Source organism: Bombus affinis, chromosome 14 (genome assembly GCF_024516045.1).
Source record: "Bombus affinis isolate iyBomAffi1 chromosome 14, iyBomAffi1.2, whole genome shotgun sequence".
In the NCBI taxonomy this organism is placed as follows: domain Eukaryota; kingdom Metazoa; phylum Arthropoda; class Insecta; order Hymenoptera; family Apidae; genus Bombus; species Bombus affinis.
Window position 1 is genome coordinate 1,676,251 of NC_066357.1, and position 13,962 is coordinate 1,690,212.

The window sequence follows — 13,962 nt, forward strand, 5'->3', positions numbered from 1 at the left end:
CATATAACCCTCTTCTTTTACTTCTTCAGCGCGAACACTTGAATCTGATAATTTTCAATGTGAAAGACGTTTCGTACTAACGCAAACTATATCTAGTTCAAAATATATTACACAACGACGTGCCGCTAATTGTGATTCATCGTACAAACATAACTCGTCAATTTACTTTTACTTAACGATCCTACCATTGCTCGTTAGAACGATAATTCTATTTGATAGTTAATAAAATAATAAAATGGAGCAGCTTACGATAAAAACGATGTTCGTCAAACTTTTCAATCGAACTCATTACCTTTATCATCGAAAATGAAATGCTTCTAATCGAAACAAATTTTATCAAGATTTTCACAATTTCACAATTTAACCAAGCATAGTTCTTCTAATTGCCGATACGCTTACAGCGATCGTATGACGCGATGAATATTTTATTTCGAGACAAAAACTATCAGTACCAGAGTATTTTTTCGTTTTCTTGGACAAAAAAGATAAACGCGTACAAAGATTATCTTCGTTACGAGCCTCTCGGTTCTTCCAGGAAAATAGGTTGAAGGAGTGGATTTCGTGGAAAATAATTCCGTTGAAGAGTTCACGATGAAAGATTCTCTACGAAGGAGAGATCGGTGTCAGGTCGATCTGACACAGCGTCGTATCGAGGATGCGTCGGTCGCGATCGTTCGTGTGTTTTGCCTACATTTTACCCTTTCACTGTGTAACGATAAAACGAACGAACCACGAGCGGACAAGTCTATTCACCGATACTTGCAGCTCCTCGTCAGCCACTTTCACGCGCGATTGCGAACTCCGTCGCGAAGCGAAGTGGTCTCGTACCAGCGCGCAGTGGCTCTTGCAAAATTTGCCTCGCGCCTGCTGCGTCGTTCGTTGGCCGACTTTTCCGAATCGTTCCGCCGCTTTTCTCTCTCATTGAATATTTCTGGAAAACGGTATCCTCTTTCTCTCTTCCTTTTTCTTTTCGTTACACTTTTCTACATTGTTCCGTCGATTTATGAGGAAAAATTTCCAATCGATTCGGAAGATTAAAAGTACATAAAAGAGAGAGTACACGATCAAGTTTTCGAACACACGTCGAAGAAAAAGATCGTTCGTCTTCCATTTTCTTTAGAATTCTTTCAATTACCATGAGAATTAGAATTAGAGTTAGAATACAACGAATAGATGGATGATCTTTTTGAGAAAAAGCATACGTCGAAAGAAAGGATTGTGATTTTTGGGTTATTACGTTTTATATTTTCTTAGGAAATTTTTATTACATTCAGAAATACTTGTCGTTTTTGGTCCCTGGATGCCTTCGCTTGTACCTGCTCGGTATTCTTCGTATAATATAATATAATTTTACATAAATATAGCTATCTGTAATCTAATAATTCACAAAGAAAAACCTGATTCGTCCGCGTAGGATCAACAGAAAACTGGAATACAATTTACCATAAAATAGCTATATGTATTCAGTCGAATTGGTAGAATTTATGCAACGCTCACGTTCTTGCAACAGATTACAAAACCATGATCGTGGCTTTATCTCAGAAACACGTGTGCTTTTTATGATGTCTAAATTACGATACTAACGAGCATTACCTTCTATTACTCTTGAAGATATCTCGTTATACTTTTAATGCTGTGCTATTGTATGGAAATACTAAACATTTACTTTGCAATTCATCCTAGTTAATTGATTTAACACGACTTTCTTTAAATTCACTTTAATTAATACCTACATTTCCAGCTTTTTATTCCTGACTATACTCTTCGTGTTAAAATAATCTCAGCTTTGAATCTTGACATAACGATAATTTTAGCCCATTGCTTTTTAATTTCTATCTCTTAGTATATTATTTAGTATTATTTGTTTATACAAAACACGTAATGTAATATCGCATAAAACGGATACGAAAAATAGCGGGGTAATTTAATCTACGTTTCTTCTGAATTTACATCGTGTTGTACGCTCCAGTGAACTTTCATCTATGACAGTTTTTAAGGATTAAGAATGCCAGTATGTTACTCTGTACATTGTTCGTCGCAGCAATATCAAATATAATTTGCATAATTGTTACGGTGACCAATATAATCGCAGGAGAGTTGAGCACAGAGTGAAGCGGTGGCTGGTTTCTCCGATAGACGAAAGCGAAGTAAAAGTGGAAGCAAGTACAAACAAATTTCAAGCGTGCTACTCACGGGGTCAGTCCGTCGCTCCAGCTGAACATCTTCTTGATCTTTTCTCTCGCTTTTGGGTCGCTTTTATCCTCCATCTTGATCAGCGTTCCTTTTGTGACTTCCGTAAAAATTGGTTGAAGAACCTTGCAAAAGGTATCTCTTGCTAAGATTTTTCAATGACGACGCATCCTCTTTGTCACACGCTTTAACGGTACACTGAAAACAATTGAATAGGTTTGATTAATACGGGAGAATAATATTAATATGGACTTTGTACTTGGAGATTTCCTTTTTTAGAGAGTAAATCTGACCTTTGTTTTTTCAATTCTCGTCAAAAATTCGTAAGAAAGATAATAAAATAAAAACAGATTTACGTCACAGTACGTGTTTTGTAAACATATCCCAACGCCTTTTAAAATATTTCCGTGTAATTTGCAATGCAAAGTTGTTAATAGAGTAGTAATGTATACTTATTTTGATTTTTGACTATGAGAATGATTTATTCAAATCCGTAAGACATTTTCATGAACTACGAATACACGATTTAAGTGTAAATGAACGTGCAATATTTCCTGAATTAAAAACAATGCACAATTATGCGCCAATATGCACAATTTTATTATCAAACGGTGAGGATCATTTACCAAGCATTTTTAAAACATTTTCATAAACTTCTAATTACAATCTAAACGAAAACATATTTATTCGACGACATTTAATATTTCGTGAGGTCAAAATCAAGAATATACATATCGCGATTATCGAATGACGACTATGATTCGTCAATAATTTTTACAACATTTTTACACTCATCAAGTGGATAATTTGAATGTAAATGAATCTTTCGCGAGATTAAAATATTTATCTCCACCATCAGGATGGTTACCACATTTACGACATCTTTTTCAAGAATAAGTTCCAACCGGATGGGAAGATTTTTCCCCAGCGAGAGAAACCTAAACGCTGGTTCTTTTAGCCAAGGTGTACCGATCTCTAAATTGTGTTTAGAAACCAATACTATTTCTCCACGCTTTCGCAGACCCAGAAAAGCGATCCGTTTCTTCGAAGGATGCATAGGCCTCGTGGAAAGAGTCGCGTGCCCATTCGTGACAATGGCGGAAAGTGAAACTGTTTTACAGCGACTACGTATCCTGCGAGCAACGTCGTGTGCCTTAGATCATTACGAAGAAAGCGTGCTGTATAATAATTTGTCAATGGAATAGAAAATATGACGAGCTAAGAATAATATACGCATTTTCCTTGGCGCGCTACTGTCACAGAATCTTCTCTTCGTCGCTCTTCAACAAATAACTTGTAACTTCGTTCCACCAATGACATTGCTGTTTGAATTATTAATCAAACTAAATATTGTTTTTCCTCGTGAGTATCGGCCAGGCCATTAATTATGAGATTGATGTCAAGGTTAAGAAAAAAAGGAGATGATCTCTTATGCAAGGATCGGCAAATGTCGACCTCCGAGGTTACTGGAATGGAAAAATCGGCATTCGAATGAAGGATAGCAAAAGAGAATCGCAAGATCTTTTCAAAAAATATTCCAAAAATTCATCAAGCAAATCTTTCGAGGTAGGAATTTCGTTATGCTGTTGGACGATCGAGATCGTTATCACTCAATCGTGAAACCCCAGACGGATCTTCGATCTAAAAACGACGGAAATTATGAATCAAGACCTCAGCCTGATATTTTTTCCACATGCAATTCATTTAATTGGTACCGTACGGAGTTCTTCGTGCAGATTTGAACATTAATTCTGTTGTTATTTATCGATATGCAAGTAGCTGTACCGAGATTATGTGTAATTATTCATGGAAATTCATGGAGATTTAATAAATACTGGGTAGGTACAGCAATTTCATTGACATCTTTTTCGAAATTAAAGCAGAAGGATTGTCTTCGAGTTCTATTTCTTCTTGTGCAACTGGATTGTCTAACTGTTCAGATAATCGTCCTATTGTGTCCACGAGCGGCGTACGCGTCGTTGACCGCGCAAGAAAGTGGAGCTCCGTCGATCTAAGCGGAAGTGCCACCAAAATGATCGCTGGATGCGGTCGATATTAATTTCATTTGGTATTCAACATGTTGCATTCACCTACTCCATTAATTTAATTTCTACGAGATTTCGTTCACTCGATGCAGTCACGATTTTATTCTCAAAACTATGTAAAGTAAGAAGATCGTATTCTACTATTTTTGTATATTTCGCATTTTAATATTTGTTATTTACGTTTTAAAATCATTAACACGTAATCCTAACAAGAAACCAATAACGATTCTAGAACGTAGCAGGATTAATAGCAGTATTATAATATAAAATAACAGATTAATAGCAGAGCGATTAAAAGACAATCTACAGACAAAAAATAGGAGATAAAATGTTTGAAGATAATTTAAGGAGACAAAAAGTATCCGTCCATCGAAATGGCTCATAAAATAACCAGATTGTGTGTGTTGTGATTAGAATATAAATCTTCTGTTTAATGTTCTAAGTTTGTTAATTCCTTGCAATAATCCATTGTTAGAATAATGGTAAATTGTGATGACGCGAATAGTATGGATAATTAAGGAGCTTTTTATTCGATGGAACGGAGACATGTAAATAAGAGAATGAATTCTCGAAACGATTCGGCTTCCTGTATAATAAATTCGTCTGAATCTTTTTTAAATCGCGAACGCAGCTGTGGAACCTGGTCTTCTCCGGACAACGATGCGTGTTCGCAATATAAAGAGAGTAATTGGCTATCGAGTCAGGTTAACAACTTCTGTTTTCAGGACAAAGAGTAGCTATATGAACGATGGGAGTTGAAATAAAACTGCGTAAGGTTAGCAAGTTCGTTTTAATAAAATATGATATTTAATAAAATATAATGTTAATAATCTAATAAAATATAATGTTAATAACTTAATAAAATGTAATGTTTACTGCGGTCTATGAGTTATACTTAAGTATCTAGATTACGATAATCTAGAAAAAGATGTCGCTCCAGTTACGCGTGGACCATGTGATGCGACGTTTTTCTACAGTTTACGTGTTCGTGTTATGTGAAAGTGCTGCGCGTGCGTCATTCGACGAGTTCTAATTGCTATTCCGTACCGTTCGGCAAATTCCCTTCCGTCACTTCTTACGTCTTATGTAAAACTGGTAAAAGTTGAGATTTCGTCAAAGTCGAAACCATGATCCGTTCTCTTTATTGATTTGTGCGATCATTGACCAGTTATTCGCAAAGAAAAAAATAGTACCGTTAGAGACCGTGAACGGTTCCGGGGGATTTGCTATCGCCTCTCTTGGTTTGTCCAGCGCTACATGGATAAACGATACGAATGACTAAAATACTTGATAGAAATGCACCTCTCGTGCTACACACGTAACTTGGGTTATTCAAGTCTTATTTGGGTTGTTCGTCTTGTATGTAAAAAAATCGAAAGTGCACACCGATCTACTCTCATCGAGATTAAACTCTTGTCTTATGATCTTTCTTAACAGCTAAAGTAATCGTTAATATCCCAATATTTTTGTACCTTATTAAGTGAAAAATATCGAGATATTATATGAAATTAGTATTTGATAATTTTTAATTAAGGAATCGAAAAATCTTTCTTTAGCTAAGATAGTAGTTCGAATTAAAAATGACATTTACAAATATAACCTACTTTCGTTGAATCAAAGCCATAATGCGTGTCACAAATGCCAGGCAATATTATAAGAGGCTTTCGCATCTTTTAAAAATATTTTTCTAGGCCATCCAAAAAATTCAGCTGACCACGTGATCATGTGGCAGGTGATCTTCACACTTTTGAAATATACTGTATATGTACTAAGCTGAGAAATATAATAATAATAAATAAAAAGGTCAATTCGAATAGATACCTGCTTTGTATTTTCAAATTAAATCAAATGGCAGTTGCCGATTTGCTTTTCATTAATATCGAAGATAGATATCTATATACATAATGTATTATTGTACCAGATATACAACTTATACATACATACGACAAATACGTGCAACATATAACTTGGCTCATAGAGAAGTGTATCATACAGTTTGATATAAGCGATGGTTTCATTTGGAGCAGAAAGAACGTATTTTTAAAAGAACGTATGCTTTCATTTACTAGCCTCGAATGAAAGTAGGTCAACTATAAAGGGTTTTGTGAAATATTATGTAAATTTCTACATTTCAAACTGTCAGATATATACATACAACTAACGAGATTACACATATGGTGAATTGAGAATTTAATACCCGTACAGCTTTTCCATTGCTTCCTCGTTACACTTCCCCGACTTCACTCGTCACCTATTTGATTTCATAAGACCGAGCACGCGTCTACATCGTAACACGCATGAAATCAATGATACATTGCAACCACTGGCTTTTTTACATGTTAAAGAGGAAGTACTATATACAATATAGGAAGTGCATATATACATTTTGTCAGAAACTTCGAGAATCGAAATATAATACATGGTTACTCTTGCAACTGGATGCTTTCATAGCATCGAACGGATGACATGAGTGTCTCGCGCGATTTCTGCAGCACAGTATTACATTGTGAGATGCACCTATTTTAAAATGTTGGCAAAGTTACCTTGGCGATATCGTGTCTCCGCGCCTGATTTATATCTTGACAAATACTTTAACGTACGACGAATAAGTATAATTGTATGTATATTTCAGGTCCTTGCCAATTCTTGATAACACATGTACGATAAAACGATGTTGTTACTTTTGAACATGTCTGTTCACAACGTGAATCAAATCAGGTGTCTTCGCACGTAAGTGAGAAAATTGATATTGATGAAAAGTTGCTGTATATTTGTCACACTTGTCACACATTCAGTGATACGAAAATAACCTTGCATTCCAATGCAAGTTGCGAAAATGCGTCTGCGGACCGTGTTCGGATATTCCTCCGTGTATTTCTAGGTTACATGAGGGGAACGGATGGACCGTCGCGAGATGAGACAAAGGGAATCAAAACGAGATATGCACCGTGGCAGTTCACGGAGAAGGAAGGACGAGGTTTGAATGCACGGATGAGGACGCCCGAACGGTTTGAACGTCTTTCTCGCACTGAGAGACGAGTCCAGTTGAGCAATAACGCACAGCCACCGGCAGTCGAGCGTTCACGTACCAACACACATTCTCTAGGCCGACGCACCTTACAGGGGTATGCGCGCGCGTCTGCCACTTGCCGGTAAATACATACGCTCTCCACTGGTCAACTTATGGGCGACGTAGCAGTTGGCAACATTGCTAAAAAATCTCGACCCCTTGATCCTTCGTGCCAGATTCCAATGATCGTGTTTTTCTTTACCGCTTCCGCAAGTAAGAAACTTGTATGTCGACTTTAAACGATCGATTACTTGATTATTCATTTGCATAGGACTTTCAGATCGACGGTGATCCTGTCTGTAAGTGAACAATATTGGAGATTATTCGAACGACAGATTGAGTGGCTGATTTGTCATTGCGCGCCATTTGTTTTTCGGTGAGTGACAAAGTTTAATTGTTTCTTTTATAGTGGAATTATCAGAGCGGTTGATTATGTAACCTTCGTATTTTGGAATTTTGTGAATTTAGAGCGGTACAGTTTGTATGAATCATTATTTGCACTATGTAGTTTTTGTGTACAATGGTTCGTGAAAGTATAATATTTGAATACTCACCATAGAGAACTTTTATCGATAACATCATGTTATACACTTGTTCGTTTTATACATGTAACGAGACATTGATATCATGATTATATTGATAAAATTTGAGGCCAATCTGAAAATATATATAAGTAACTAGTAAAAAATTATAAATATCCTCACTGAATATTGAGGCTTATTAATATATTGAATAATGGATAGTTTAAATACTTTTATGATCTCTGAAAAATATGTATTTACACTGTAGCTGTAGCTTCTATATACATTTTCACATTTGTTCCAAACTTTATCAGAATAACCCCATATATATATATAATGTAACAATGTTGGGTTAGGGTGTGTCTTATCAAATAATGAAAGAAAATTGAAAAATGTTTTATAGAATTAATATAGTACATATTCTCATAACAAGTTCATAAGTGATCGTAACATCTTGGTTTCTTCGATACAAGTTTTATACTTTAATAAGTAGGGTACTTTCAGTATTAACCAATCTTGTAGCATTGATAAATTATTCGATTAATAATTAATTTTACATTTAGTCTCGTATTTCTTTTACGTCGATAAATTTCAAAGAATTGTTGGAAATCTGCATAAAAAGGAAATCCTATTTTCTATTGTCGACACATTATCCAATTAATAATCAATCTTGTGACATTTCTCTATATCGATGAGCATTGAAAGATTGTTAGCAATGTACATAAAAAACAGAAATTTCTTGCGAAACTGGACATTAACGTTAGGTTTTGAAATAAGTGTTTCCCTCTCGATCGTTTCTACCTTCCGAGGTTATTTTCAAATTCCCGTTCACTGATGGCAACGCGCGCGCGCGTACGCACAATCAAGTATGTTTGTGATTGCACCACGAAACCATAAATGCGTTACGAACATATACATCGATTTAGTGCTTGTGTGTATTTTTTTACATGTATATATGTGTCAAGTAGCTTTCGATTCCACAGACCTAATGTGAGTGTGCGTGCAAGTACGCACTATTCTTCACGTTGCCCCGTAAATCGAAAGTGCACAGTCTGCAGTTGGTCGCTAGTGCTGTCATCTTCCGCATGCAAGGACCCCTTATGCACCGACCTGTTACGCAAATCTTTGCAATTCGAAATTAGTCGCAAAGATATTCGTCGCGAAATTATTGCATCGTTTGCGACATCCATGTCTCTTGAGCGATCTATGAAAACCCGCCATTATGATACTATGCAAGTTATGATACTGGCCATTTCAAGTTGAACGCATAATTTTTGTTGAGACCGATCGAAATGTTAACTCATTAAGGATTAAACGATAAAATAAGGTAAAAATTGTAAAAAATTTGTAATATTATAGGATATTAATTGGACATTACAATATCAATGGGAAATGTAATATTTTTGGAAAATATAAATGAAGTAATTTAGGTACAGCGAAGGACAAGAGTATTCGTACAATTGGAACGTACAAATAAAAATGGCTGATATAAAACAATCAGGTGACTTGTAATTGTGATGTACAATTTCGTTTGTTTTATTACCAAGCTTATTGTGATTATGCAAGGGAATTTAATAGTGTTGGTAACATGTGACCTGTAACTTGTAATATCTTACTAATGATACTAATTCAATTATGCAAGAGGACCTTGATAGTGTTGATGGGATTTGGGGGATTCAAATTTCATGTTTAATGGTATACTAACAATTTATATCAATGTGCATACGTACAATTTATAGTAGAGCATTGATTACTGAACTACTAGACTGATGTTAGAGTAATGATCAATTAAAAATTAATTTTTAAAGAGAAACTATGATGAAATATAGACTCCGAGAGAAGATTCTCCGCGAGTTAACTTTCTGCATGCATAAAGAAGGACGTCGAGATAATTTCAAAGGTTCTGAATCATCGAATGATTGTTCTCTATTCTTCGCGACAGAATAGGCAATCCTTTCTCATACATAATTTCCAACGCGTAACATAGATTCCACTTATTCTATGTACTGTGAAACCATTACGATTTAAACACGAATGATAATGACATCTGCTGAACTTATTGTGCAGAAGAATACGTTTGCATTTTAAGGATATTTGTGTTGATATTACAGTGTCTAATCGAGATAGGAAATTATATTTTTACAAAATCACAATACTAGCATTTCAATCATTTTTTCATACAAGTATTTATTTATATAACTTACATTATTAATTTAATTTTGCTATTGCGCGCACTTTTTCGTGCCTTTTACGCTGCTTTAAAGTTAGTGTATCTGCGTAACTCATATCGTCGTATTTTTTCTCGATTTCGTACTTTACTAAACAGTAGATATTGCAATTTACGTTCAAACATGATTCAACATTTTATCAATTTTTATTGAGATTGAAATTGAGACAATTCGAAACATCTTTTTTTCTAATATAGAGTTGTAAAAATTTTATTATGAAGTTTTTGACAAGTAGAATTGTTGAAAGTGTTAATAAAATCATGAAAATCATGAAAATCATATTCAAAAAACAACTGGAATAGTTCGAACCATTTCTTCTACCATTTCCTTGTCAGTCACCATGATACAAGTTTCTTTATTAGCGCCAATTTTAACTCTATTTGTACCATGCGAAGTTATCATCTTTCTAGCAGATGCATGAAACTCTTCCGCTCCAGATGCCACTTTTATTTTTAAGATATTATCTTTAGTAATACCAGAACCTGGCATCACAATAATTTTATTTTGAGCCTCTTGAACGAGCTTCTGTATTAATTCTAACCCCTCCTCGGCAGTATCCTTCTGGCCAGAAGTCAGAACCCTTTTAAAACCAAGGTCAATTAAAATTTGCAAGGATTTTAAGGGGTCGTTGACTTCGTCGAAGGCTCGATGAAAAGTTACTGGTAATGGTCGAGCAGCAGAAAGAATGTCTTGACAAGATTTTACATCAATTTCGTTGTCTGGTGTCAATGCACCAAAAACGAATCCACTAGCACCGTGTTTTTTCAATAGTTCTAAATCCAGCAGCATGACATCCATTTCTTCCTTCGTGTATATAAAGTTTCCAGAACGTGTTCGAAGCATAGCGTAGAGTGGTAACGGTGAAATGATTTTAAGTAATCGAAGAAAGCCAGGAGTGGGCGTTAAACCACCCTCGGAAAGGGCAGAGCAAACTTCGAGTCTCGTTGCACCACCACTGATCGCGTTTTTCGCTGATTCTATAGAATCGATGCAGATTTCCATCTGAAACGTCGATTGCGTTGCAACAGGATACGTAGAAAAAGCTGTTATTTAATCCATCAACGACCAAGTAATGAAATAATACGTGAAAATACAATATTACTGCACAATAACAAATACAAAAATTTGATAATTAGAAAATCTGAGCACGTGAAAATTCGTAAATTTAAAATCTAAGAACTTTAAAAATTAAAGAGTTGGAAATATAATGCGAGGAAATAATTAATGGGCCTTGAATGGATTAAATAATCATGGTGCATGCTTACTGTTCCTGTTTGAAAGCGTTGCCAATTTCCCGCTAGAGGGTACGACGAAGAAAGTAACTAGCTGGTTGTACTTTGGTACTCTCTGTTCGAGACAAACAATGATAACAACCGAGAGGAAATTAGAATGCTCACGCTTATTGTTCTAGTTGTTCCACGGTATAGGTGCTGCCATTACCACGTAACCAAATGTTGAAAGTATTCCACGCTAGCATATACAAGAACCTATTCAATTCCATCATAAACGAGGCATACTAGCTGTGTGGCTCCACGCTACAAGAGCCTATTTTGTTGTACAGTTCTACGGAACTGTTCATACTTTTCTATCCAACATAGATAGGTATGAAAATAACAAAATCATGCGATAATTAAGGAATGCCGGAGAAAGAGAAATTAATTGTTTATTATAATCTTTTTAAACAAGAAACGAAAATCTCTTTTTTTAAACGAGAATGAAAGTGATGGAGGGACTGAGAGTCGAAACATTCGGCAACATGTAAAGATCTGCGACAAGCTGAGATTTTTTACTTAAAACTCAAACTTTCTTTTGTTTTATTTATTACGGAAATGCAATGCGGTAACTTTAGAATACAGCGAAGCGTCTTTACGTTAATCGTCATCATTGGTAGTTGCTAGTTGTCATCTTTGAGGTCGGTTCCCACTGGTCGAACACTAGAGTTTGTGAACTGTTGCCGTACAAATTCTCCAGTGGAAATCCTCTGTTCGTTTCCAGTTCGCGAACAGCTCTAAGGACTGTTGACGATACGAGATTACAAAGCACGTTCCCACTGGCGGATATTTCCGTTGTGGACTTTGTGGATTTACCTTTCCGGACACTATTATGATCTTGATTGGGGTTCGGAAATTTTAACTACCAACATTCGCGAGTAGCAGTCATAAAAGTTTACTTAAATGTGCAAGAACATGTTCGTAAACAGCGTTCTTCAATGTAACTCATCACTGAGCTGTACTCGTGATACGTAGTCGTAACAAAGCAAATACTTGCTTGTCATCTCTAGTTGATTCTCATTATTGCTAGTTTGCTTATTATTTCTAGTTGTTAGCACTCGTTTCAATAGCTTTTTCCCACAATAGTGAATGGTTCTTCGAGCTAACTGGTTTTATTAGTCTGCGGACCACTTGCAAATGCCAACCAACCCCAAACGATCACAATATTCAATCAACCCAGTGGTGATAACCATGCAATTATCGAGAGGTTCTTTTTCTGCAGGTACATCACCTCAGATATATTATTCGTCTATCAACTACTGAAATTACCATTAAAATGAAATTTATTTTTAATTATAACAACAACGTTATTGCGAGGAAAATAAATTTAATATTAAACCTAAAAACTTATCCTGTATAAAGAATATATTAAAGTTATTGCGCCATTCCTCTGATTTATTATCGTTTGGAAGGAAATATTATCTTTTTTTCCCTAAAAAAAAAATGTAATAAACACTTAATTTAGATGGAAAAGTATGAACTTTTCCGTAGAATCATACAATGAAATAGGCTCTTGTAGCGTGGAATCACAGCGAGTATACTTTGTTTGTAATAGAACTAAGGAGGTTCTTATATATGCTATCGTGGAACACTTTCAACATCTCACCGCTGAGGGCAGTACCAGTCTGGGAACAACCAGACTCAAACACGAGCACTCACATTTCCTCTCTGATATCACGTTATCACTGTGACAGTTGTCTTATTTTGAAAATAACACCGTAATATTTATCACGAAAGATTCATGTTGGAATTACACAGATTCTCTAATCATCTGCTTTAAGAAACGCGATACTTAATAAATTGAGATAAATGAAAGAAAAACACAAAGATGCGAATAATACACGTGGATGGTAACGATCGCTAGCGATGTGTCATTAATACGACTATTACGCCATCTGCAGAGATGTACTGTATTATTTGCAACGTTACGTAATCGTGAAAGATAATGAATAGAGTATTTCTCTTCCTGTCAGCTCGGGAGAATAGACGGAAATAAACGGAGACATATGATAAGTAATTAATGCTAAGATGTAAAAGTATATAAAAGAAAAAGGTGCCTCAGGGCATTTCCAGGAAATGAAATGAGATAAAAGGCGGGTAAGTTTGCCAGGCAATATATTTATTGGCCATTCGCCTGCCTCTCCAATGACCCCTCAAGCGCCTTCTCCTAAAAGGGTAGCTGCGTGCAATGCCGTGGAATAATTCTAAAAATTCTTATCCCAATATAGTATTGATTTATTTACCAGAACCTAATTAAGAATGCGGCAAGGATTTCTGCGATTAATAAAATAATACATCAGTTTGAAACAAAAATACTGAATATACTAATTTAAATGATTAATAATATATACTATTAAAATAATACTAATTGTTGTCTTAGGTACGTAATATTAGGAATTATGTTTTACTTAAGGAGGTACTTTTTGATTTTTCACCTGGAATATTAATACCAGATTGCTTGGGTTCTGGAGGATTCGTTCTTCGTTCTTCTTCGATAGTTACAATATTCTATCACTTGTCAAAATTAAAGAAACTTTCCAAAGCAATAATTTTTCCAATATATCAATTTGTTATACAGAATACTTACCTTCGCTATATATATGAAAAGAGCACGATGTATGAAAAACCGTTTCAAAG

At 35.4% G+C, this 13,962-nt stretch overlaps 2 protein-coding genes and 1 long non-coding RNA gene across 7 annotated transcripts in view; 1 reads left to right on the top strand and 2 right to left on the bottom strand.

The window, feature by feature from the left end:
* Nucleotides 1-7,242, bottom strand: part of LOC126924170 (ABC transporter G family member 20) — a 49,395-nt gene extending 42,153 nt beyond the window's left edge. The window contains exons 1-2 of the mRNA XM_050738379.1: nucleotides 6,779-7,242; nucleotides 2,194-2,388 (exon numbers count right to left, since the gene is read on the bottom strand). Coding sequence (XP_050594336.1) covers nucleotides 2,194-2,267 — 74 coding nt within the window. The 5' untranslated portion in view covers nucleotides 2,268-2,388; nucleotides 6,779-7,242. The remainder of the gene's footprint in view (nucleotides 1-2,193; nucleotides 2,389-6,778) is intronic.
* A 132-nt stretch (nucleotides 7,243-7,374) lies between these two features.
* Nucleotides 7,375-13,962, top strand: part of LOC126924207 (uncharacterized) — a 67,855-nt gene continuing 61,267 nt past the window's right edge. The window contains exons 1-3 of one of the 4 annotated variants that reach the window (XR_007713449.1): nucleotides 7,375-7,518; nucleotides 7,586-7,681; nucleotides 8,810-9,842. This is a non-coding gene — a long non-coding RNA (uncharacterized LOC126924207). Of the gene's footprint in view, nucleotides 7,519-7,576; nucleotides 7,682-8,809; nucleotides 9,843-13,962 lie in introns of those variants that run through there. The other 3 variants (XR_007713452.1, XR_007713450.1, XR_007713451.1) reach the window with 3 other exon arrangements.
* Nucleotides 9,988-13,869, bottom strand: LOC126924187 (copper homeostasis protein cutC homolog). Of its 2 annotated transcripts, none has more exons than XM_050738424.1 (3): nucleotides 12,985-13,869; nucleotides 11,320-11,401; nucleotides 9,988-11,056 (listed from the first exon to the last, which is right to left on the bottom strand). In XM_050738424.1, the coding sequence occupies exon 3, from the start codon at nucleotides 11,054-11,056 to the stop codon at nucleotides 10,337-10,339; it is 720 nt and encodes a 239-aa protein (XP_050594381.1). In that variant the 5' UTR covers nucleotides 11,320-11,401; nucleotides 12,985-13,869; the 3' UTR covers nucleotides 9,988-10,336. The 2 variants fall into 2 exon arrangements, with proteins under 2 accessions (XP_050594381.1, XP_050594383.1); XM_050738426.1 differs by lacking the exon at nucleotides 12,985-13,869 and adding an exon at nucleotides 12,142-12,925 and having other exon boundaries at nucleotides 11,320-12,069.